Source organism: Nuphar pumila, chromosome 2 (genome assembly GCF_984573655.1).
Source record: "Nuphar pumila chromosome 2, dmNupPumi1.hap1.1, whole genome shotgun sequence".
NCBI classification, from domain to species: Eukaryota; Viridiplantae; Streptophyta; class Magnoliopsida; order Nymphaeales; family Nymphaeaceae; genus Nuphar; species Nuphar pumila.
Window position 1 is genome coordinate 35,111,091 of NC_143250.1, and position 27,123 is coordinate 35,138,213.

At 39.0% G+C, this 27,123-nt stretch overlaps 1 protein-coding gene across 1 annotated transcript in view; it reads right to left on the bottom strand.

The window, feature by feature from the left end:
- Positions 1 to 1,540: 1,540 nt before the first annotated feature.
- LOC149845233 (NADH dehydrogenase [ubiquinone] iron-sulfur protein 6, mitochondrial-like) overlaps positions 1,541 to 27,123 on the bottom strand; it is an 83,266-nt gene continuing 57,683 nt past the window's right edge. Inside the window, exons 2-3 of the mRNA XM_089997517.1 lie at positions 2,635 to 2,719; positions 1,541 to 1,860 (exon numbers count right to left, since the gene is read on the bottom strand). Of these exons, the coding sequence (XP_089853643.1) occupies positions 1,751 to 1,860; positions 2,635 to 2,719 (195 nt within the window). The 3' untranslated portion in view covers positions 1,541 to 1,750. The remainder of the gene's footprint in view (positions 1,861 to 2,634; positions 2,720 to 27,123) is intronic.

Here is a 27,123-nt window from a genome sequence, read left to right on the forward strand (position 1 = left end):
ATGTGTAAGCAGAATTTTCAAGGCTCAAAACTCAATAACTCAGAATTTTCATTAAGTATTCAAGCATCTAAAAATCATATTTTCTAGTAAAAAATATCCTATCCAACAGTCGATGCATAGCAAATAAACTATGTAGAATACATCAATAAGATGTCATATGTGATCCATCTTTTACCATCCCATGATCAACTAGAGTCCATGGTCATATCATCCTAATTTACACCAGCACTGCCAGCCTTGCTGGCTCCCAAGATAGGAGACCTAGTTGTGGTGACTCTGCCTGCTGTACTTACAATCATTGTCCTGACAGTGTAAAAGTCGGTAAGCTTACCCCTTGCCCTCAGAAAATCGCCAGGCTTGGGCTTGCGCAAGGGGGGTGATGCCCATGAGATTTGAACCTAGACAGCTTGCCTAGCGGCCTAGGCCCCATACCACTGTGCTAAACCCTTTGGGGCATCCTTCTAAACACGTGAGATTCTAATAGCACCAAGCTTGGCAAGTCTCACCAACACATGATTGAGGGGTCTATGAACCCATAGGCAAGAAAAAACTCTGAAAAGCTGGATCCGTTGCATTTAGGGCTGGTAAACAAACTGAGCAGCTTCGTGATCAGTTCGTATAGTTGGCGAGTCAAGCCATCAGCAGCTCATTTTGCTTAAACGATTGTGTTCGGCTCACGAGAGCTCATATAAATAAATAAATAAATAAATAATCAATAAAAGTGTAATGTATAAAAAGAAGAATGCATAAAACATATATAAAAGGATAATGATGAATGAAAAATATACATAAAAGATCAACTTTTAAGTATAATATATAAAGAAATATATATATTTTAAGTGTAATATATTAAAAAGATATATATTCCATTTTTAAATAACATGGAATATTTTTACACAAGCCAGCTCGTGTTCGGATGGCTAAACACGAACATGAGCCGAGTCGAGCCCAAACATGCCTTTGTTCGGTTCGTTTACCAGTCCTAGTTGCATGACAGGATAATTATTGATAGAATCGACAGGATCATCTTGCAAGGTCACCTGAGTTCTGGAGATAACATTCAGCCTGGACGATTCAAGAATAATTTGTGAAGGTGGCAAAAAAAAAAACAATAATAAGTTAGCAAAGCTTCATTTAAAATATGTTTTTTATAATAAATCTTTGAATATCAAGAAAAAAAGGAAAATCCATCTTATTCACGAAATTGGCTGAAAAACTCAGTTATTGCGAGGAATGTTTAAATAAATTTAATAAAAAAAACACTTTACAAAAGAAATAAATATGGATCCATTTTATTGGAACAACGTGCTCATGGGGCAAGGCCACAAGACTCGCCTAAAAAACTGGCTACTCTTGTTGGGGATGCAATTTGTAACCTACTGCATTGCTTCCCATTCAACTGGGATCATTATTTCTTGGCCAATGGTTCTTTCATTATAGTCATCATTTACCAGCAAAGTCGGCAACACATCCATAAATAGTATGAACCAAATCGGAGGAAAATGTTGAGAAAACAATCTAAAAAAAGAACCCATTTCAGATACATAAGTCATCTTTTGCATTTCATTCAGTGCAGAACAAATTGATCATGATCAGTGACATTCTTATTGGGGACAAGCAAGTACATGTCACATATATCCCAGAGTTCTTACATGAAAGAAATGAAGGCCGCAAACATGACACTCACAAGGATAGGAGGCCTTTCTCGATTCATCAGTAGCAGGAACCTAATGAAGGACACTATCAACTTCTAGTGATGATCACGTTGAACATAGCGCAGGCCACAATATTTACATACAGCTGGCTCTTTCAGGTCGAGGCATATGAACTCAATAGGATGCCCAAGAGCTGGATTGTTATCTGCGAACAAATACCAAAAACACAAAAGACCATCAGAAATGAGCATCAATTGTGAGTGCTACCAATGTCATGCACCATAATGCATAGGTGATAGGATGGTCTCAAGCAAGCCACACTTAGAGAAGTCCTCCTTGATTGAAGTGGCTTGTCTTCCACGACCCACATAATCAAAACCAACCTTTTGTCATCAAAGGAGAAAGTTTTCATGAGAACAAGTAATGTTGTTACCTAAAAATGGCGACGGAGTGAATAACAGAAGGCGGCCCAGGCTTCTCCCCGACCATTTTTAAGTAACAGTACTTGTTCTCATGAAAACTCTCTGCTTTAGCGACCCAAACCCAGTATCCATACGGGTTAGAAGTGCAGTGTCGGCAAGGAGACCCAAAGGGCAGGGCAAAGAAGACCTAGAGATCCAGAAATCTGGTCGCCTGGCAATCTGGCATTCAAGAGGAAAGGTGGTCCTCCCCGAAAGGATTTGAGCAACCTTCAGGGGGCATCAGTGGATATCTTCACCAATTTTTGTGAACAAAGAATGTACAAGTACAACCAACATATAATTAGCTACATTAAAATTTTTTGCAATCAGAATTGTTTGGGCAGGCACCTTAGCAAAAATGGCTAGGATGGGGATGATGAGGTTGTGGAAGGACCATCCCCCAGACTGGCATCCTCTGTTAGAGGAAGATTAATTTTTGTAAAGCATTTTTATTACTTAATACACTGGTAGGGGTCTGCCTAGCCCCAGCTTGCTTATAAAAAAAGTACTGTTGTTACCTCCTTCACAAGCAACAATCCGACCCTTGACTTTGATAGGTGGAACTTCATTAATTAGCTCCATGGGAGATTTCCTATTGGTGTCCTGCATGGATTAAGATTCAGAAATCATCATAGAAAGTGTTCAAAATAGCAAGAAAAGACAACTGCAAACACAGGAAACAAATGAACCACACATGCATCAACTCATGATTATTTATATGATGCTGCCATTAGGATGGATGATAAATTCTTTTGAACGAAACAAAAATTTATTAGAGATAAAATATCTTGATGAATACATAGATTAGGAAGCAAGAGATAACCCCAAAATGTTGGAAGCAAAACTCTGCAATTGGAGTCAGGGCACAAAATAAGCAGCTCAGCGGTACTACTTGTTTAGCATCTCCATTTCAGTCTTCCAAGGTTTGCTGAGCTTCTTTGAGAACTTTTCTCCAGATAAAAAACCCCAATTTTTTTCTATTAAGGTGCTTAAGCTAACCTTCCAAGTTCCTTTCATATTTATTGCAAGATGGTGTTCAAGAGTTCATCGGGGATCCTTAAAGAGCTGATCCCAGCTGCGAGTGAATATTGAATTTGAAATGACTTCAGTTACATGGTAAAGAAAGGTGGCAATAAATGTCATTGCTAAGAAAACCATTTATGAGGTTCTAAGAAATCTTATGGATTTTTTTTCCACCAATCGTGGTTGTGCTTTGTGGATTGTTCATCTTGCACCATGCATCATGACAGGTGCAATGACTTCTTTTTACGGCATGGCACATAGCCTCATAGCTTATGGTCCAAAAGACAGTAAACATGACCAAAATAAGAGAATCGAGAATATGGAGCAATTGGGAACCCGTTTCTCATGCTGATGCAGCTATTAGCACCTTCCTATGGCAGCAACAATTTTTGGAATATATTAGTTAAAAGAGGTCGGGGTAGGCCTAGGAAGACATGGATGGAGGTGATAGGAAAGGATATGAATGCTTTGAACCTCACCGAGGACATGGCATTGGATAGAAATGATTGGAGGAGAAGGATTCATGTGGAAGACCCAGAATGATTTTATTTTTTGGTTCATATCGCCGACCCCAATTGTTTTGGGATGAAGGCGTAGTTGTTGTTGTTGTTGTTTGTTGTTGTTAGTGAGTTTATGAGGTTGCTCCTGCTAATTGAGAGAGTCCCAGCTCAAAGAAAAGTTCAAGCCCATTATCAAGATAATCATCCATCTCTATGCTCATACCGCATTAAAGGGAAAAAAAGAAACCACACATGCCATAATGTTTTATTATAGTGATGGTCAAAGGATAGCTGATGTTTGGATAGAAAATAGAATCCTACTAATTCCCAGGATCATTAGATAGCGTTGTTGGATTGTTTCATTCACTGTCTCTGCCAGGTAGTTTTGCTGGATATAGCATCCAAAACATCATTCCAGATCCTTGAATCCATAAGCAACTTGGGGATTCAGATATGCCCAAAGACTAGGTCAATTAGAGATCCAAATCGGCAGCAACAGTGAACATGACAAGACTTGTGGGTCGGTCATTCACTTGCCAATTCAAAGTGCTTTTCTTAATAATTGGCATCATGATTCACAGATCATGTACCTTGCTGGAATATTAAATTGTTATGAGAGCTTCAATTCAAGTTTGCCTTTTCACTAATTTCCACTTCACCAGTAAATCCTTTTCATTTTCTGGATATCTTCAGAATTCACCTTAATAGCTTGGAAATATGGCCACTAACAATGTTCACAAGCAACAAGATGCTTACTTGAAAACCTCATTTTCACCATGCAGAATCTCCTGTCAACTATCAACTATCACTGATATCATACTGGAAACATCTATATGTTGTTTCGCTCATTGTAGCATTTGGGGGTGTTTAAAAATCAAGAACATTTCAAGGTAGTTTATATATTGATAAAAGGCCACCTGTTTATTTTTTTAGTTCAGATTTCAGAAAAACCCATGACCAAAAGAAAGCCATCTAGAGGCCTCTCAGAAACAACAGTTTGGTGGCTGAGATATGAAGAGTGCCTTTTCGTGATGCTCTAGGTCACTGGACACATATGCAGTTGTCTTAGCAGAAATACAATTACAAGAGAAAGGAGATTGCAAGCCCAGAAATGTCGGTTGAAGTCACATAGTTATTGAAACAGTTATACTATAAACTCAGAAGTTTGACAGGATGGGCTCACGAGAGGAAAATACAGTTATAATATTTCATTTGAAGTCTTATCATCCCACATGAAGTGATGACGAAGGGCAAGTCCAAAACAAGGTGCATTGTGGACTATGTTTCATCAAAGGTAGGCTAAGAAAAGGAACCATAGGCTTAGTCTCCTTCGCCTTTATCTTTATGAAAGTTCTCCAGCACTTTAGTCCTAGCTAACCAGCATACAATTATCCATACAAATAAGATCAATCAAGACAATACACATGCTCGGAGAACTCAGATGATATAAAATTGTCTGGATGGCCAAGCATTAGGAGCAAAAACAAAAAGGAAGAAAAAACAGTAAATAGTACCAGTTGAAACATGTGAAGAAGCAGTGATTACAATTTTGAACTTCGATTCACAAGCTGCTCATTCCAATAACCAGATGAAACAGCTGGTCATTTCAATAACTAGATGAAAGCACATCTGTTTCAAAGCAAATGATCCATGAATCAATTTGTTGCAAGTTTATAAGCACAAGCTGCACTGGATATACAGATAGTCCTATTTGGTCATGTGCAAGAAAGACTGACAACACAACCCAGATAATTGGGTATGACGGTGTGTCGTCACCAACATCAATTCTCGTACCTCCACAGCACTTATGTAGTTATGTTAGCATCCAACCCAATGAATTCTCTGTGAATCCTTAATGGGGAATCCCCAAGGTTTCTGGAGTTCCCCACACTCGTACATGCTCACATCTTCTGGCATTGATGAACAAGTAGACTAATACGTTTATTTGGATCTTTCAAATCTATAAATGATAACATTTTCATGTTGAAATATGGATCGTATCCAACTTGATGTGACCCTGTTTGACATGGGTACATCATGAGATAGCATGACTCATGGGAGTTACAAAGCACTTATTGAAACTGCCCATACTGGGTAACCACTGATTGTGGTAACCTCCCACTACAGCCTTCTCTTAGAAGTCTATAAAGAGGCATGGTTGCTTGATGAGTGCAACCACGGATGTCCTCTTTCTCTCATTTGGATTCAGGGTCCTGCTCACCATCGACTTGACGGCCTGAGCTCATTGTGGGCGTCAATAGGCTGAGGAGAACGTCGCGCACCTACGCTAACGCTCGTTTCATCCATGGCATCTACCGGCATGTATTCTTGCTTTTACATTCTGGTTCTGTTTTAAGAACGCTTACATTGGGTTATAGGCCCATGCCACGCATTCTGCTGTGTTTGTGGTGTGGGTGCGCCGACATTCATGTGACACTTGCTGAAACTTATGTCGGCATTCTACCTCGCCGGACTCCCTTTTAACATTGGGAAGTTGGACGGCGATGGGGGAGGCATTGAACCACCGCCTGCGGGTTGACAGTAGTAGCTACTGTTTTCCCCGTGAAGGATGGCGGTGGTTGCCGGATATGGGTTCTCTGTCGTTTCTTTGAAACTCCCCCACAAGGAGCGCTCTGCCACCTTAGATGGGTCGCCATGGGGTGCTTGAACACCAGGTCAGGCTTTGTTGGACAGTGGCCGAACATCGCCAACGGCAGCCTGAGGACAACCGCCTATAGTGGCTGCAGGAGACGGCCGACTACTGTGGCTGTGACCAACCACAGTAAGTGTAGCCAACGCCGACGAATGGCGGGGTATGATGGCAGCTGGCTGTCGCCGTTTGCGACAGAGGTCGGCCGCCAGTGGTGGCCATTGTCGGCATGAAGGTTCAAGGGGGGGGAGGCCGATCCCTACCCAGTTTTTTCTTTTTTTTCTTCTCCCGCCGCAGCCCCCGGTGATGGCAGGCCACTAGAGGCTGGTCGTGGCTGACGACAATTGGAGCCGCCCGCCGAAGGCGGCTACCAGTGGCGGTGGCCAGGAAAATAGGAAGAGAGTGTAAACCCTCTGCAAACAAAAAAAAATTTTCTGTCGATTTTCCTCCGTCATTGGTATCATCGGTGGGCGGGGTTGGCTGACGAAAGATGGTCGCCCTCGCAAGGGGCAGTCGTCGTCGGCTACTGTGGTCGATCGTCGGATACCTGGTAGAAGGGGTAATCCCTCTGTAAAATATAAAAACCTTTTTCTCCTTACCTTCGCCAACGCCGGTGGGGAGGATACGCTGGCATCAGTCTGTCGTCGCGGGGTGGCTTTCGCCGGCGGAACCATCGGTGTCGGTGGTCACCTGAAGAGAGGGGCAACGTGGGGCTTTCGGTTTCTGTGTAAAACCGAAGGCGTTCGGTTTAAAATTGAATGCCCGTCGGGTGGCCCGATCCATGTGGATCAAGTATTAGATCAGAATTCGAGGGACCCGATCCAGACCCGGATTCTCCGTCTGGGTGGATCGAGTATCCGCCCATCCCGGGGCGGACTTGAATTTGTTATGGACTGGGTGGATCAGGTCTGGATCTGATGTCTGGCTCGGATTCGGATTCGGAGACCGGACCGGACCCGGACCCATATGCAGTTCCGGGTTTGGGTCTGATACGAATCTAACCCAGATACTTTATGGATCTGAATCAGTTCGACAACTCAGTTCTTGTTTGGATCGGGTCCGATTATGGATCGGTTTGTGGATTAAGATCCTATCTGAATTATGTTTGGATCGAGTATGGATCCAAGTCGGATCATGGATCGTGGGGTCCAACCCATGAACAGGTAATTAATGGGTTTGAATTTGGACCAGGGGGATCCGACCCGGGATCCATTAGATCTGGATATGGATTGAATTAGATCATGTCCGAAATAAGGTCCATGTACTATTTAAAACTGAATCGGTTTCGTGACCGATATGAGGCGTTTCGAGACCGGTTTAGAGCAATTTTTGACCTATTCCTATCAATTTTTCACAAATCTATGAAAGAGCAGAGATTTTCTCATTCAGTTTTAAGGGTTTATAGGCTTTTGTACATGTTTCATGCTGATTCAACAGTTTCAGGACCGATTCAGGCCTTTAGTTGATCAGTTTGGGGTCGTTTCAAATCGGTTCAGAGCATTTTTAGACAAGTTTCAGCATGAAGATCCCGGGTTTTACCTATAAGAGCATGTTTTTGTTATTTTTTCATGTTGTATAGGTATTTATTATCATGGAAGCATGACTTTTTATATATATTTGATATTATTTAAGTTAGACATGATATTTAAGCATGAATTATGACTAAATTCATGACATATGCGATGTGTTTTCATCAAAATTTATTTATGCATATAAGTTGAAGCATAAATTTGTATTTTTTATGATATAATAGATATTTTGTTATGAATATACATGCATTATCATGTGTGGATGGGCATACTCCATAATATGAATATGTTTGCGGTAAAAGATCTCGATTAACTGACTCATGCAATTACCAAAGTGATCTGAGTTTTGTTGATTGAGGATTCTTTGGACCACGTTAAGATTCAGTATTATGATTGTGTGTGACTTTATGAAACAATGATTCAAACCAAAAGTAGGTCAAGTTATTATGTTCCAAATTTATATAGGGTATAATAGTAAATGTGTATACCACCCCATGAAGCATGTTCGTACCCAAAGGTACAGTGTTGAATTGTTTCTGTTTACATGATCTGCTAGTTGTTAAAACATATGTAATAATACCATAATACCCGATAGGGGTATTATGGTCATTTCACAAAGTACCCCATAGGGGTACTTATTTTGTTTCTCTAATTTCACTATTTTTTATTTTTATTTTTATTTTTATTTTTGTATTTTTTGAATAACGAAAAGGGGCCCCACAATGGAGTCGTTGGGGCCCCCAACGGTCACATATGTGACCGTTGGGGGCTCCCAACGACTCTATTGGGAGCCCCCTTTGGTCTCCTTTTCTTATAAATAGGGGGAACCCCCCATGTATGTTGTATTGCTCTTGAGAGCTCCTCTTCAATAATAGTGATATTATTTTTCATGCGTGTAGCCTTTTTATAAGGCCCTTTGTATATCCCTTAGTGGATTTTCTCTCTTGTGCTTGTTGCACTTGTCCGTGTGGGACATAGTGAATGCTTTAGCATTCTTGGTTTCTTCCGCTTATTTCATTACATGGTATCAGAGCCATAAGATCTACTAAAGGTAAAATATTGTCTCTCTCTACTTCTTTTCTTTCTCACATCTTCATTGTGTAGCAATGGAAGTCAAGATCGATCTATCATTCAAACTCAATGAAAAAAATTACATGATGTGGGCATCCGCAATGGAGAATAATCTCAAAGGCAAGAAGCTTTGGGGTTATGTAATGGGAACCGTTCCGGAACCCCAACTTAAGCTCACAAAGATGGAAGGAGATCAAGAGAAAGCACTTGAAGGCGATGCTCGTCTCAAGGCCATTGAAGATTATAATCATCAAATGGAAGATTGGGAGAGCAACCATGCAAAAATCCTAGCATGGTTTATGAATAATGTCGAACTTAAGGTATGTGCAAATATTGCAAAATTCCGTCGGGCAAATGAAGCTTGGTTTTTTATGAAGGGTATGTTTACCCAAAAGGATCTTGCAAGAGCTTATTTCTTGCAAGAAAAAGTAAGAACCACAAAACAAGGAGACATGAGCATACAAGATTACTATAGTGCTCTAAATCCTTTGTGGGATGAATTAGCTCTTTTAGAGCCTAAATAGGTATCTATGGAGGATGTGGTTCTAAGACAAAAACAAATGGAACAAGATAGATTGTTTCAATTTTTATTTGGGCTTCGTCCCGAATTTGAACAAGTGAGATCCTCACTTCTCCATAGATCCACGTTTCCTCCCTTAGAAGAAGCTATTGCCGAGATTACTCAAGAAGAGACTAGGCATAGCATGGGTAAAAGCATAGAGGAAGTTCTTGCCGTATCTAAACCCGGCAATCATGTTAAAACATACAAACCACCTCATTTTGGTAAGCAAGGGAGTGGTGGAAGAAAAATGATTATATGTCACCATTGTTATGAGCCGGGACATATTAAACCCGTTTGCCCAAAGCTAAATGGGGCATTCAAGCCAAAGGTGGCTTCCGTTGAAGAATCCACCACCAAAGAAGATGACGGCAAGAACGGGGATCTCAAAGATACTCTTGGACAAATCTCCTTGGCTCTTCAACAAATTTTAAAGGTCACTTCTTCCACCTCCGGTGCCGCCATTGCCTCATCATCACCTCCCAGTACGTACTCTTGGATTTTAGATTCCGGAGCTTCTTTTCACATGACCCCTCATGAAAATGCATTAACCAATGTGCACACCAATTCAAAAATGTCTTGTGTCTCTACGGCCGATGGAACTTTTCTCAAAATAAATGGTGTTGGAACTCTTGATTCTAAAAATGTTCAAAATTTCCTTGTTCCAAAAGTTAGAATAGTTCCAAAATTAAATCTTAACCTCTTTTCCGTTTCTCAAATAGCCGACCATGGATGTGAAATATCTTTCTCATCCCAAGGGTGCTTTGTGCAGGATCTCCGGTCCGGGAAGCGGATTGGGCAAGGCCATAGGAAGGGAGACCTTTATTTTATGGATAATTTAATGCTTCCAAATACCTCATTTTGTACTTATGTCCAAGACAAAAATATTGAAACTTGGCATAAAAGGCTTTGACATCCAAGTTACTCTAAAATGTATCTTTTTCCTTTTGGACACAAGTTTTGTAAAGAAAAAGATATCAATTGCAAAGATTGCATTTTTGGCAAAATGAAGTCTACTCCTTTTCCTATTAGATCCTTTGTGACAACAAGACCTTTTGAATTGGTGCATTCCGATGTTTGGGGGCCATCTCCGGTTCTATCTAAAGGTGGTTATTCATATTATGTTACTTTTATCGATGATTATACTAGATATGTATGGATTTATTTTCTTAACTTTAAATCGGAAGTTTTTAACTTCTTTAAAGAATTCCATGCAAAAATTCAAAATCAATTTCAAAGTCAAATATCCATTCTTAGATCCGATTCGGGTGGAGAGTACTTATCAAATGATTTTCAATCATATCTAAAACAACATGGCATTTGTCATCAAAAATCTTGCCCAAGAACTCCTCAACAAAACGGTCTAGCGGAAAGAAAACATAGGCATATTTTGGAAACCACTAGATCCTTACTCATTTCTAAAAATATTCCTAAAAATTTTTGGGCCGAAGCCGTGTTAACCTCCACCTATTTAATCAATAGGATGCCATCTTCAAAATTGAATAATATCTCTCCTTATGAAAAACTTTTTAATATGACACCCGACTACAATCGTCTTCGGATTTTTTGGTGTAAATGCTTTGTTCTTTTACATAAAAGAGATAAATTGTCACCTAAAGCAATAGAATGTGTATTTTTAGGATATGGTGAAAATCAAAAAGGCTATAGATGCTTTGATCATAAACACAATAAGTTATTTGTCTCCAAAGATGTAACCTTTTTAGAAGATGAAAATGGATTTGACATATTGGAAAAATCAAATGAAATTGATTATATGTTTATCAATGATCTTTTAGAAGATTCAAATGATGACTCTTTGAGTCATCCGGAATGTTTAGAAAATACTCATGATTCTCATGATAATGATGTATCACCAACTAATGGTGACAATCTCCAAGTATACACTCGGTGTGAGGAAGCCCAACCTATTAGTGCTTTAGAAAAATTCTTGCGGCTTAATGAACCCCTAGAAGAAACCTCCCTTAGGCGTTCTTCTAGAGAATCAATTCCACCTAATAGGTTTGTCTCATATGAAACTCTTTCACCTAAATATAGAGCTTGTCTAATAGCCTTGCATTCTTACTATGAACCCTCCCATTATAATCAAGCAAAAAGTATACCTCATTGGGTTGAAGCAATGAAAGTTGAACTAGATGCTTTAAATAAAGCTAAAACTTGGGAAATAGTTCACCTTTCTCCAAATAAGAAAGCTATAGGATGTCGATGGGTCTACAAAGTCAAAACAAAAAGTGATGGTTCCCTAGAGCGTTATAAAGCTAGATTAGTTGCTAAGGGATACTCACAAGAATATGGCATCGATTATGAGGAAACTTTTGCTCCCGTGGCTCGCATGACAAGCGTTAGAACTTTAATTGCGGTAGCATCATCTAAGAAATGGCCTATATTCCAATTAGATGTTAAAATGCCTTTCTTAATGGTCAGTTGAATGAAGAAGTATATATGGACCCTCCGCCGGGAATCAGTGTTAACCAAGGTCAAACCCTTCGGTTATTAAAAGCCTTATATGGTCTTAAACAAGCCCCTAAGGCTTGGTATGATAGATTTAGTGCTATCATGTTACAATTGGAATTTCGCTCCTGTTATACTGACACTGCTCTTTTTGTTAAACATGCAGGTAATAGTATCATCATCCTTCTGCTTTATGTTAATGATATGATCATCACTGGCAATGATGAAAGCGGTATTCTTAAAGTTAAAAATATGTTAAAACATAATTTTGATATGTCTGATCTAGGTTTTCTCAGGTACTTTCTTGGTATAGAAGTTGCATACTCTCCTCGAGGGTATATATTGTCACAGATGAAGCTTGCTGCAGACATATGTTCCAAATCTGGGATTTCAGATGATAAAAAGGTGGAAACTCCCGAGGTTATCAATGCTAAGCTACGACTGGAGGATGGAGTTCTGTTGGATGATCCTACGCCCTACAGGCAACTCATAGGCTCCCTCACCTATCTGACTATCACCAGGCCCGATATTGCTCATGTTGTGCACTCTGCAAGCCAATTTCAGCATGCTCTTACATCTGTGCATATGAGTGCTGTGCTCCGGATCATTCGATATATTAAAAATACTTTGACTAAAGGGCTATTCCTATCCTCACTCTCTTCCTTAGATTTACTAGCTTATACTGATGCTGACTGGGGAGGAAACCCAAATGATCGAATCTCAACTACTGGCTTTTGTGTGTTCCTAGGAGATTCACTAATTGCTTGGAGGTGCAAGAAACAGCAGAAAGTCTCATTGTCTTCTACTGAAGCAGAATACAGGGCTATGGCAACTACTACAATGGAGCTGGTGTGGCTTCGAAGTCTTCTTCAAGATATGGGAGTCGAAATTACCGGGGCTTCGAAGCTTTGTTGCGACAACAAAAGTGACATCTACATTGCCAGCAACCACACTTCCCATGAGGACGAAACATATTGAAATGGACTGTCATTATGTACGTGATGAATATCTTCGTGGGACAGTAACACTGCCATATGTCACTTCAGAATATCAACTTGCCGATTTCTTCACCAAAGCCCTGCCTGCTCCTCGCTTCTTGTTCCTCCTTGGCAAACTTTCGGTCATTCCCCCGTAAAGTTTGAGGGGGGGTGTTAAAACATATGTAATAATACCATAATACCCGATAGGGGTATTATGGTCATTTCACAAAGTACCCCATAGGGGTACTTATTTTGTTTCTCTAATTTCACTATTTTTTATTTTTATTTTTATTTTTGTATTTTTTGGATAACGAAAAGGGGCCCCACAATGGAGTCGTTGGGGCCCCCAACGGTCACATATGTGACCGTTGGGGGCTCCCAACGACTCTATTGGGAGCCCCCTTTGGTCTCCTTTTCTTATAAATAGGGGGAACCCCCCATGTATGTTGTATTGCTCTTGAGAGCTCCTCTTCAATAATAGTGATATTATTTTTCATGTGTGTAGCCTTTTTATAAGGCCCTTTGTATATCCCTTAGTGGATTTTCTCTCTTGTGCTTGTTGCACTTGTCTGTGTGGGACATTGTGAATGCTTTAGCATTCTTGGTTTCTTCCGCTTATTTCATTACACTTATTTCATTACACTAGTTTCACCAATTGAAGTCAATTCCTTGTAAATTGAGGAGACGAAGCAATTATGAATATTATCGCTTTTACCAAAAGTGGAACGATAATGACCCAATTATGCTTATCTTAGAAAAGGTAAATAATAAAAGGTCTCGGTTTTTACCTTTTCAAGATGAGTCTTGTTTGAGCAATTATAAGTTCTTTTCTTGCAGTATCAGGTTCTTTCATCATTGACGGTTTTAATAACATCTCCATCTTAGACGGATCTAATTTCTCGAATTGGAAAGAAATAACATTATTCACTCTAGATTATATGGAAACTCCGCCTGTGTAGTTATACACTGCCGGTCCCAAGCCCGGATAAAGGAGGAGGGTTGCGGTAGGCCTGTGACAGCCAGCATAAAAACTTTGTCATATCCTATGAAAATGAACCAATATGAGAATTTCGTTGGGGCGTTCCCTGCTGAGCGACGCGCTGTACTCTCTAGGCCCGGAGGCAGTGATAAATGTGCAAGGGTTGCTAGGTCGTCGCCCAGAAGCGACGCGTCACACCGGCGCCCGGGTGTGGTGTCAAATAGGCAAGGGTTCCCTCACTTTGTTGGACGGGTGGGGGTAAAGAAGTTAGTCCAAGACCATAAAATTAGGTTAGCCACTTGGAATATAGGGTCTTTAACTGGTAAGTTGGTAGAGTTAGTAGATGTTTTGTGTAGGAGAAATATTGATATTTTATGTCTTCAAGAGACCAAATGGGTAGGTGAGAAAGCTAAAGTGATAGAACCTTGGGGATATAAGATTTGGTATACAGGAATAAATAGGAATAGGAATGGAGTAGGGATTGTTATGAGTCGTCAGTTTATAGATAATGTAGTTGAGGTCCGTAGGAAGGGTGATAGAATTTTACTTATTAAATTAGTATTAGGTACGGATATTATTAATATTATTAGTGTTTATGCACCTCAAGTAGGTTTAGATGATTCCATTAAGCATCAATTTTGGGAAGATTTAGATGGAGTAGTACAAGAGACATCTTATGGAGAAAAGCTTTTCATCGGCGGTGACCTTAATGGACATGTAGGCATTAGTAGGGATGGATTTGAGAATATCCATGGAGGCTATGGTATAGGAGAAAGAAATGAAAGTGGAGAAAGGATTTTAGATTTTTGTTTGTCCTATGATATGATCTTAGCAAACACTTGGTTTAGGAAGAGGGAGTCTCACCTAGTAACATTTAAAAGTGGGGTTAATACGAGTCAGATAGATTTTTTCCTACTTAGAAAGAGAGATAGGGGTTGTTGCATCGATTGTAAGGTTATACCAGGAGAAAGTGTAGCTACACAACATAGAGTCTTAATTTTAGATCTTAGAATTAGACAATGCCGCAAAAGGGATAGACATAGGATAGATCCTAGAATTAAGTGGTGGGCACTGAAAGGAGCTAAACAAGGAATGTTTGTAGAGCAGGTAGTTAAGGAAGTTGATTGGTGTCTCGAGGAGGATTCAGAATCAATGTGGAATAAGATAGCGGGTGGTATGAGAAAAGTAGCTAAGGAGGTATTGGGTGAGTCTAAAGGCGGTGCACCACTAGGTAAGGATACATCATGGTGGAACGAGGATGTCAAATTAGCTATTAGGGTTAAAAGAGAGTGTTATAGAAATCTAAGTAAGAGTCGTGATAATGAGAATTTGGAGAAGTATATGATAGCAAAGAAGGAAGCTAAAAAAGTTGTTCGAAACGCGAGGGCTAAGGTATATAAGGAGGTTTATGACAAGTTGGATACCAAAGAAGGCGAGAAGGATATTTATAGGCTTGCAAAGATGAGAGATAGGAAATCGAAGGATTTGGGTATGGTTAGATGTATCAAAGATGAAACGCAAAGGGTTTTAGTCAAAGATGAGGAGATTAAGGAGAGATGGAAAGATTATTTTGATAAGCTATTTAATGATAGTCATGCTCAAGATCTTGGAGACTTCTCCATTCCTTTTCATGAGATAAATCGTGACTTCATGCGCAAGATTCAAAAGAAAGAAATTGCAGAGGCTTTGAAAAAAATGAAATCAAGAAGGGCAGTTGGCCCAGATGGTATACCTATCGAGGCTTGGAAATGCTTGGGAGAGAAAGGTTTAGAATGGTTGACAAATCTTTTTAACTTGATTTGGCGAACAAATAAGATGCCTAATGAGTGGAGGAAGAGTACTTTGGTGCCTTTATATAAGAATAAGGGTGATATACAAGATTGCACAAACTATCGTGGTATAAAACTCATGAGTCATACTATGAAACTTTGGGAGAGGGTGATTGAGTCTAGGTTGAGGAAGGTTGTCATGATATCGGAGAATCAATTTGGTTTTATGCCTGGAAGATCAACTATGGAAGCTATACATCTTCTTAGACAACTTATTGAAAGATATAGAGAGAGGAACAAAGATTTGCATATGGTTTTTATTGATTTAGAGAAGGCATACGATAGAGTACCTAGGGACGTTCTCTGGTGGACAATGATGAAGAAAGGTGTTTCTCTCAAGTACATTAGTATAATTAAAGATATGTATGAAGGAGTAGTAACCAATGTCCGCACTTGTGGAGGGGTGACAACCAATTTTCCGATAACGGTTGGGTTACATCAAGGATCTGCTTTAAGCCCTTTCCTATTTGCGATAGTGATGGATGAGCTTACGAGATCAATTCAAGAAAATGTACCGTGGTGTATGTTGTTTGCTGATGATATTGTTTTGATTGATGAGTCTAGAGCTGGGGTTAATGCTAAGTTAGAATTATGGAGACAAACATTGGAAGCTAGAGGTTTTAAGTTGAGTAAGAGTAAGACTGTATATATGGAATGTCGGTTTAGTAAGCAACGAAGTAGTGATGAGAGTGTAGTGAAGCTTGGTGAGCAAGATATACCGGTGAATGATTATTTCAAATATTTGGGATCCATCATTCAAAAGTATGGAGAAATTGATGGAGATGTAAATCATAGGATAAAGGTTGGGTGGATGAAATGGAAAAGTGCTACTGGACTGCTGTGCGATCGTAGAATGCCATTGCGGTTGAAGGGAAAGTTTTATAGGACGACTATTAGACCCGCTTTACTATATGGTACGGAATGTTGGGCTGCCAAGAGACATCATATTCAAAAAATGAGTGTAGCTGAGATGCGGATGCTTAGATGGATGTGTGGAAATACAATAAAAGATAAGATTCGGAACGAAGAGATACGTAAGAAGGTAGGTGTTGCACCCATTGAGAATAAGATGCGAGAGAATCGTTTACGGTGGTTTGGACATATTCGGCGAAGGCCTAATGATGCTCCAGTTAGAAGGTTGGAGAAATGGGAAAATATATTAGTTAAAAGAGGTAGGGGTAGGCCTAGGAAGAATTGGATGGAGATGATAGGAAAGGATATGAATGCTTTGAACCTCACCGAGGACATGGCGTTGGATAGAAATGATTGGAGGAAAAGGATTCATGTGGAAGACCCAAAATGAATTTCTTTTTTGGTTCATATCGCTGACCCCAATTGTTTTGGGATGAAGGCGTAGTTGTTGTTGTTGTTGTTGTTGTAGACATTGGAAGCAAGAGGTTTTAAGTTGAGTAAGAGTAAGACAGAATACATGGAATGTCGATTTAGTAAGCAACGAAATAGAGATGGGAGTGTAGTGAAGCTTGGTGAGCAAGAAATACTGGTGGATGATTCTTTCAAATATTTGGGATCTATCATTCAAAAGTATGGAGAAATTGATAGAGATGTAAATCATAGGATAAAGGTTGGGTGGATGAAATGGAAGAGTGCAACTAGAGTGTTGTGCGATCGTAGAATGCCATTGAGGTTGAAGGGAAAGTTTTATAGGACAACTATTAGGTCCGCTTTACTATATGGTACGGAATGTTGGGCTGCCAAAAGACATCATATTCAAAAAATGAGTGTAGCTCAGATGCGTATGCTGAGATGGATGTGTGGAAATACAATAAAAGATAAGATTCGGAACGAGGAGATACATAAGAAGGTAGGCGTTGCACCCATTGAAAATAAGATGAGAGAGAATCGTTTATGGTGGTTTGGACATATTCGACGAAGGCCTAATGATGCTCCAGTTAGAAGGATGGAGAAATGGGAAAATATATTAGTTAAAAGAGGTCGGGGTAGGCCTAGGAAGACATGGATGGAGGTGATAGGAAATGATATGAATGCTTTGAACCTCACCGAGGACATGGCATTGGATAGAAATGAATGGAGGAGAAGGATTCATGTGGAAGACCCAGAATGATTTTCTTTGTTGGTTCATATCGCCGACCCCAATTGTTTTGGGATGAAGGCGTAGTTGTTGTTGTTGTTTGTTGTACTCTAGATTATATGGACCTAGATTTGACTCTTAGAATTGACGAAGCTTTCACTATTACAGAGCAGAGTACAGCCGAGTAGAAAGCTACCTCTGAAAAGTGGGAGCGCTCGAATAGATTTAGCATATGTCGCTTTTGCAATCTCGAGTATCTAAGAGCATTCGAGGCGCCATCTGTCACTGTAGGACAGTGAAGGAATTCCTAGGAGTCATTGAGGCTTAGGTCGTCAGTTCTAATAAGGCTAGGGCCAGTACACTGATGTCAGAGTTGGTGTCTATAAAATATTATGGTGATAGTCACATCCGACAACACATCTTAGAGATGAGAAACATTGCATCTCAACTAAATGACATGAAGTTCGTTATTTCAAACTTGTTTCTGGTTCATCTGATTTTGACCTTGTTGCCTATTGAATATAAACACTTCAAGATCTCCTACAATACACATAATGATGAGTAGTCGTTTAATGACCTCTTGACCAAGTGTGTTGAAAAGAAAGAAAGACTGACGAGTGAGAGGGTGTTGAGTGCACATATGACCTTTCACTAGGAAAAACATAGGTCGGGAGCAAAGAAAAGTCCCTTCAAGAAGAAAAACAAGAAAAAAACCTCTGGAGAAAGTTTAAACTCTCAGGCGAAAATCATATCCCAAGCAAGAGTTTTTTCTATAAAGTGTTTTTTCTATAAGAAGGGACATAAGAATGTAGACTGCCTGAAACACAAGAAATGACTCAAGAATAAATGTAATAAGTCGTTTGTTTCTCATGAGTGCAATTTAATCCATGTTTCATTGCATAATTGGTGGATTGATTCTGGTGTCACAGTACACATTTCCAATTCTTTACAAGCAGGATGATCAATCATATTTGCTTTGGCATCGAAAGTTAGGACACATCTTAAAAGAGAGAGTAGATAAACAGACCGGTGAAGGTATTGTACCTCAATATACCATTTCTGGTAATGCTAAACAAAATGGTGCAGCTGAAAAAAGAAACCGTACGCTTAAAGGAATAATTTGAGCGATGTTGAATCACTCAAACCTTCTCTTGACCTTGTGGGGTAAAGCTCTTAAGACTGCATTGTATATTTTGAATAAGGTTCCTACGAAGGTCGTCCAAAAGACTCCTTACGAGTTATGGACTGGTAAAAAACGCTCTTTGCCATATATGCGCATATGGGGATGTCCAACTGAAGCTAAACTGTATAACCCACATATAAAAGTCTTTGATCTTTAAACGACTAGTGGATTTTTCATTAGTTATCTAGAAAGATTAAAGGGCTTTAGGTTTTATTGTTCATCTCATACACCACAGATAGCAAAAACAAATAAAGCAATATTTCTTGAAAGTAGTTCTGTTGGGATAGATGCATCTCAAAGTTTCGAATTTGAGGAAATGCAGGATTTAGGTTTCATACTTGCGAAGGATAAGATCCCAATTTTCCCTATCATTGTTCCTTTGGATAATGTCAGGAAAATCCTGTCAATGAATGACAATCCTAAATAGAACAAGTTATTGATGATGATATACAACAACGAGATACAAAAATTCATTTTGAACCACCTGTAGCACCTGTATCGAGGTCTAAGAGGACCAAAAATTATGTTATTCATCCAAACTATGTAGTGTATTTGCAAGAGCCCAATGATGATTTTTTCACCTTTGCAGAAGCCATTGAAAGTGAAAGATTGACACAGTGGATCAATGCCATGAAAGAAGAGCTTGACTCTTTGGCAAAGAACCAAGTGCGAGATCTGGTACCTCGACCTGATGGAGTAAGACCTCTTAGTTGTAAGTGGGTCTTTAAAACCAAGAGAGACTTCAAAGGACAAGTGAAGAGGTATGTTAGGCCCGTTGCAAAGGATTTTACACATATACAGGCCATTTATTATAATGAGACTTTTTCTCCTGTCTCAACTAAGGAATCGTTGAAGATAATCATGGACCTCGTTGCTCATTTTGATTTAGAATTATATCAAATGGACGTCAAAACTACTTCCTGAATAAGAATTGAAAAAAGAAGATATATATGCAACAACCTCCTGGTTTCAGTGTAGATGACTCGAATCATTTAGTTTACAAATTGAAGAAGTCAATTTATGAACTTAAACAATACTCCCGCCAGTGGTATAAAAAGTTTAATCAGGTAATTTTAAACTTTAGATTCACTGAAAACATTCTTGATCAGTGCATATACCTTAAGGCTAGTGGGAGTAAGCTTATAATTTTGGTTTTATATGTTGATATTATTCTTGCAACTAATGATTTAAGCATACTACACGAGACAAAGAACATGGGTGAGGCCGCATATGTCCTTGGAATTGAGATCCGTCATGATAAAACTAATGGTGCCCATGGCCTCTCTCAGAAATCCTATATCAGATGATAAATTGAGTCTAAAGGACTATTCTCAAGATGATAATGAAAAGACTCAAATGACAATTGTCCCATATGCTTGCGGTTAGGAGTTTACAGTACGCGCAGAACTGCACTCAACCAGATATCACATTTGTTGTGGAAATGTTTGGTACATATTGTGAAATTGTCTACAAAGAGACAATACGCATACAAGCATAAATACTTTAAAAAAGAAGTGCGCGAAAGCACTCTCACAACACTTGAACAAAATACGCAAAAAGCGTATAAATAATAAACATGCAATAATGCATGTATTTCATAAAATGGAAGCAAATGCTTGAGACTCTCAAGCTTAGGAAATACAAAGGGGGAACACCCCTATTTATACAAGAACTAAGAGGTGCAAAAAGGGGGCTCCAAAGGAGTCGTTGGAGAGCCCCCAACAGTCACATTTGTGACCGTTGGGGGGGGGGGGGGCAACGACTCTATTGGGGGACCCCCAATGCACCTTTAATAAAAAAAAAAAATTAAAAATAAAAAAAATAAAAGGGATTACAAAAGGAAAATAAAAAAGAAAAGTACAACATATTCCAAATGGAATATGCGCAAGATTACAATAATACCCTTTTTGGGTAAGAAATAAAAAAAAAAGGTATATAAATATATATTTATATATATAGAGATGCATATACATATATTATATGTATATGTATCTCTAAATATATATATATATATATATATATTTATATTTACAACTAGGTTTTTCGGAGATACATTTTAACACCCCCCCTCAAACTTACGATGTGATAACCGCAAGTTTGTCAAGAAGAAAATGAAATCTGGGCGAACATAGAGCTTTTGTGAAGAAGTCTGCAAGTTGATACTCAGACGTCACGTATGGTAGATCAATGACCTTCTTCAAGTATTCTTCTTTGACATAATGGCAGTCCATCTCTATATGCTTTGTTCGCTCGTGAAAGGTGTGGTTGGCAATATAGATTGCACTTTTATTGTCACAACATAGCTTTGTTGGTTCTCTGATAAACACTCTCATATCTTCTAAAAGGCGTCGAATCCATACAATTTCCATGGTGGTAAATGCCATGGCCCTATATTCGGCTTCAGTGGATGATAGTGAGACCTTCTGTTGCTTCTTACATCGCCATGAGATCAAAGACTCACCTAAGAAAACACAAAAGCCAGTGGTGGAGTGACGGTTACTAGGGTCACCTCCCCAATCTGAGTCAGTATAAGCAAGCAATTTCAATTCAGAAGAAGAAGATAGAAATACTCCCTTATTCACAGTCCCCTTCAAATATCTGATGATGTGAAGCACAGCACTCATATGAACGGTTGTAGGAGCGTGCTGAAACTGACTGGCGATGTGTATAGCATGTGACAAATCAAGTCGAGTAATGCTAAGGTACATTAAAGAACCTACCAACTGCCTGTAAGGAGTAGGATCGGTTAGAAGAACACGGTCGTCAATCTTCATTTTTGCTCCAACAACTTCAGGAGTTTCGCATACTTTGTCATCAGAAATTCTTGACCTGTCAATAATCTCGCAAGCAAGTTTAGACTGTGATAGAAAATAACCACGTTGCGAATAGGCAACCTCAATTCCAAGAAAATATGTCAGAAAACCCAAGTCTGACATCTCAAATTTTGAAGTCAAGACGGACTTAATACTCTTGACTTCTTGAACATCATCACTTGTAATTAACATGTCATCAACATAGAGTAATAATATCACAATCCCTGCATTAGATTTTCTGGTAAATAGAGCAATGTCAGTATAACATGAGGAGAAACCATTTTCCAGCATTACACTGGTAAATCTGTCATACCAGGCTTTGGGGGGTTGTTTCAAACCATAGAGAGCCTTTCGAAGACGAAGAACTTTATTTTTAGGGATCTCCATGCCGGGTGGAGCATCCATATACACTTCTTCATTAAGATCACCATTTAAAAAAGCATTTTTCACATCCATTTGAAAAATATTCCAATTTTTAATAGATGCAATAGTAATAAGACATCTGAATGTAACCATTCGGGCTACAGGAGCAAAAGTTTCTTCATAATCAATTTCATACTCTTGCTCGTACCCTTTTGCAACTAAGCGAGCTTTATACCTTTTCAGGGATCCGTCGCTCTTAGTTTTAACCTTAAAAACCCATCGACAACCTATAGCTTTCTTTCCTATGGGTAGAGTTTGGGAATCCCAAGTTCAAGCCCTTTTAAGAGCATTAAGTTCATTTTGCATGGCTTCTTGTCATTCTATACATTTTTTAGCTTCTTCAAAATTCCTTGGCTCAAAGTAAGAGTGAATGGCACTAAGACAAGCCCTATACCGGGGTGAAAAGGAATCAAAAGAGACAAAACGAGTTGGAGGTCTCCTATTCCTCTCAGATCTTCGGTGATCGATAGCAGAAACAAGCTCACTATATTGGTCAATGGCACTTCTAAAGGTGTCTTGGTTTCTACGTGAGTAGGTTATGAGATCACTTGAAATCCGATTTTCTTGTCCATTGAGTGAGTTATGTTCTTCAACATCACCATCATTATCCTCATCATGGTTTGATGATACATCATCATCACTAGATATATCATCATTGCTAGTTAATAAGTCAAAAAGGAGAAACATTTTTTTCAAATCCACTTTCATTTTCTAAAAACGTTACATTTCTATAAACATATAACTTATCATCTCGAAGATCATAGCATGGAAACCCTTTTTGAGTTTCAGAATACCCAAGAAAGGCGCAGGGGATAGCCTTGGGAGAGAGATTGTCATTTTTATCTGTAAGTATAAAGCACGTACACCCAAAAACTCGTAACCTATTATAATCAGGTTCAATCTTGTATAAGATCTCAAAGGGAGATATTTTCCCTAATATCCTAGATGGTAAACGATTTATCAGATAAACAGAAGCAAGAGTTGCTTCAGCCCAAAAATTTTTAGGAATGTTTTGGGAAATAAGAAGGGTCCTAGTGGTCTCAATGATGTGCCTGTGTTTTCTTTCGGCCAACCCATTCTGTTGGGGGGTTTTAGTACAAGACCTATGGTGAATAATTCTGTGATCTTCAAGATATACTTTAAATTGGTTGAAGAGATATTCTCCACCAGAATCACTTCTAAAAATATTTATATTACTGTTGAATTGATTCTTGATCATTAAATGGAATGTTTTAAAACACGTAAAAACTTCATGTTTGAACTTAAGAAAATAGATCCATGAATATCTGGACAAATCATCCACAAAAATGACATAATAAGAAAAGCCTCCTTTTGAAACAACAGGTGCGGGTCCCCAAACATCGGAATGAACAATTTCAAAGCTTTTAGATGAGAACATAGTTCTTTGCTCAAAAGGTAAACTTTGCATTTTTCCGAGAATACAATCATTACAAGAAAAAGAACTTTTACATGGATCCTTCGCAAAATGTAAATAAGATAACTTGGTGACATTAGGATGACCAAGTCTCTTGTACCACACATTTATATCTTTGTTCCGGGCAACATTACAAAAAGATTTTGGAACTTGGAGAGATTCCATATAGTATAGGTCTCTTTTTCTAAAGCTTTCCCCAATCAATTTCCCGGACCGGCGATCCTGTATTAAACATTTATCATATGAAAATTTAATATCGAAACCATGGTCCGAGAGTTGAGAAACAGAGAGAAGATTTAAGTTTAGTTTAGGTATAAATCTAATTTTTGGAATGAAAAAATTTTGAGTTTCAAAATTACCTATTCCTTTAATTTCAAGAGAGGTTTCATCCGCAGTGGAAACAAAGGATGGAGAAACATTTTTTGAGTAATCGGAAAGTGAAAACATGTTTGGGGACATATGAAAAGATGCACCTGAGTCCAAAAGCCAAGAGACTTTACCTGGGATGGAAGAAGTAGATACGGCGGCACCGGATATAGCTCCCTTGAGAAGAGGTTGAAGGGCTTCCACTATTTGATTTAAAGAGAGTGACCCACTTGATGATGCCTCTTACTTTTGCGGTACACCGATGGTAGCCATGGCGAGAAGCTTCTTCCATTTGGGACATATGGGCTTGATATGCCCCGGTTCTTAACAAAAATGACAAACAATCTTGCTATAGTCCCTCTTCCCTCTTTCCTCTTTGTTCACCATCTCCTCCTTGATTTTGTGATTTGAAATGAGGAGGACGATAGGTCTTTACATTATTTCTGGGTCTTGATACAGCATTGACCTCATTGTTTTCTTCATAATTACAAGGAACCGCAAGAACATTTGGTCCTTGTTTACATAAACTCATACGAGTCTCCTCACCACTTAATTTGGTGAGAACATCTTCAAGAGAGGGAGGAGTAAAGGAGGATAGAAGTGACGACCTTATTTGCTCAAATTCCGGTCTTAACCCATTCAAAAAATTGAAGAACCGATTTTCTTCAAGTTGTTTGTGACGGAGTTCAATTGCCTCTCCACTCCATTTTGGTTCAAGCATGGAAAGCTCATCCCAAATGGAGGAAAGGTCGGCAAAATATTCCCTAATAGACATTTCACCTTGAGTAAGGGAGAGGGCCTTCTTTTGAAGGTAATACTTATGGGATAGATTTCTTGATGTATACATTTTCTCGAGATAATGCCAAGCTTCCGATGCTTTCTTGAACATGATAATGTTGGCATTAATCTTTGTTTCGACGGATGCGAAGAACCAAGAAAGAATCTTGAAGTTCTTCATTTCCCATTCGTCGTGCTTCTTGGAGTACTCTTCAAGAGCTTTGATCCTTTCATCTCCCTCAAGAATCTTGATTTCACTTCCGTCCATCACGGTTATTTTGGGTTCCGGTTCCGGAATTGTGCCTTGCACATAACCCCATAATCCTTTACCTTTTATGTGAGCCTCCATATTCCCGGCCCAAATATAATAGTTGGACCCATTCAACTTGAAGCCAAGAGCAAAGTGAGACTCGTTTTCACCCATTAAAGAGTAAAGAAAAGAAGAAGAGAGCGTACCAACACAATGCTTCAACTTCTAGCTTGCACAAGATCCTTCTAAAATATTTGAGAAGCAAGATCCACCACTTCAACTTCTAAGGATCCGAAGGCACGATTTTCGAGGCACTCAAAAAAAAGGAGAATCCCACGATCCTTAATCACCAACCATGCTATGATACCATGTGAAATTGTCTACGAAGAGACAATACGCATACAAGCATAAATACTTTAAAAAAGAAGTGCACGAAAGCACTCTCACAAAATACGCAAAAAGCGTATAAATAATAAACATGCAATAATGCATGTATTTCATAAAATGGAAGCAAATGCTTGAGACTCTCAAGCTTAGGAAATACAAAGGGGGAACACCCCTATTTATACAAGAACTAAGAGGTACAAAAAGGGGGCTCCAAAGGAGTCGTTGGAGAGCGCCCAACGGTCACATTTGTGACCGTTGGGGGCCCCCAACGACTCTATTGGGGGACCCCCAATGCACCTTTAATAAAAAAAGAAAAAATAAAAGGGATTATAAAAGGAAAATAAAAAAGAAAAGTACAACATATTCCAAATGGAATATGCGCAAGATTACAATAATACTCTTTTTGGGTAAGAAATAAAAAAAAGGTATATAAATATATATTTTTATATATATAGAGATACATATACATATATTATATGTATATGTATCTCTAAATATATAAATATATATATTTATATTTACAACTAGGTTTTTCGGAGATACATTTTAACACATATCAGTCTAATTCAAGCATTGCGCATTGGAAAGCAGCGAAGAGGGTCATGCGCTATTTGCAAGGAACAAAGGATTATATGTTGACCTACACAAAGGTTGACCACCTAGAGGTCATTGGATACTCTGATGTGGGCTTGGGAGGATGTCTCGATAGTAGCAAGTCTACAATTGGATACATCTTCTTACTGGCAGGTAGTGTCGTCTCATAAAGAAGCGGAAAGCAGTCTACAACCGTTGCTCATACCATAGAAGCGAAATTCATTGTTCTATATGAAACTTCATCTCATGCCATTTGGATAAAAAACTTTATTATGGGTCTTCGGATTGTGGACTCTACTGAGACACTACAAAAGATCTTTTGTGATAATAAAGTTGTGTCATTCTCGAATAACAACAATAGCTCAACCTCGTGTATACACATGGAGTTAAAGTACTTTGTTGTTAAAGAAATGACTGAGAATCATTTAGTGTGTATTGATATAATCGATACGAAGAAAATGACTGTGGATCTCCTTACTAAAGTAATGCAGAGCATCCAGAGACAAAAGCGGATTTGGATGCAAATCCAAATATCCAAACCCGTTCCGATCATCGCTACCCAAAGTGATCCACACGCTTGCAGGACCTCCCTGGTCCTTGTGGATCTCTCAGTTAGCCGATGTTCGTCGTGCTCCTTTTATTGTCTTGATTCCGTTGAGGAATCGTATTTTGGACTTTGTTTTAGCAATAGTTATTTTATGTAAAAAAAAAGTATTTTTTTTAGGAGCCGGATTCTACGGATCCGGATAGTTCTGGTACCCTGTAGGATCTTTTTGTGGTACTAGAGGATGTATGGGGTTCAAGGGTAGTTTTTATTTTTTCGCAAATTCGTTTCTCTCTTGGTGTTGGTGCAGGATCCAATTCGCAGCCTATTTGGATTCGAATCTTGATCCGTCTTCATGAGGAGGGTCCTAGGTGACGCCACTTTAGTGTGGACCATCTTGGACCTCATTTGAATTCATGTTGACCAACCCAAAGTCAAAAATGGACTGTTGGTGGAGTTATTAGCATTTGACAAATTCTAGGCTTGCACACTCGTTTTTTGTGCAAAGCTTGGGAAGGCCCAAGGTCTCTTTATTGTGGCTCTTCCCAAGCAACCTAAGCCCTTAACTAGGGAGGTAGACAAAAGGGGTTAGGGGT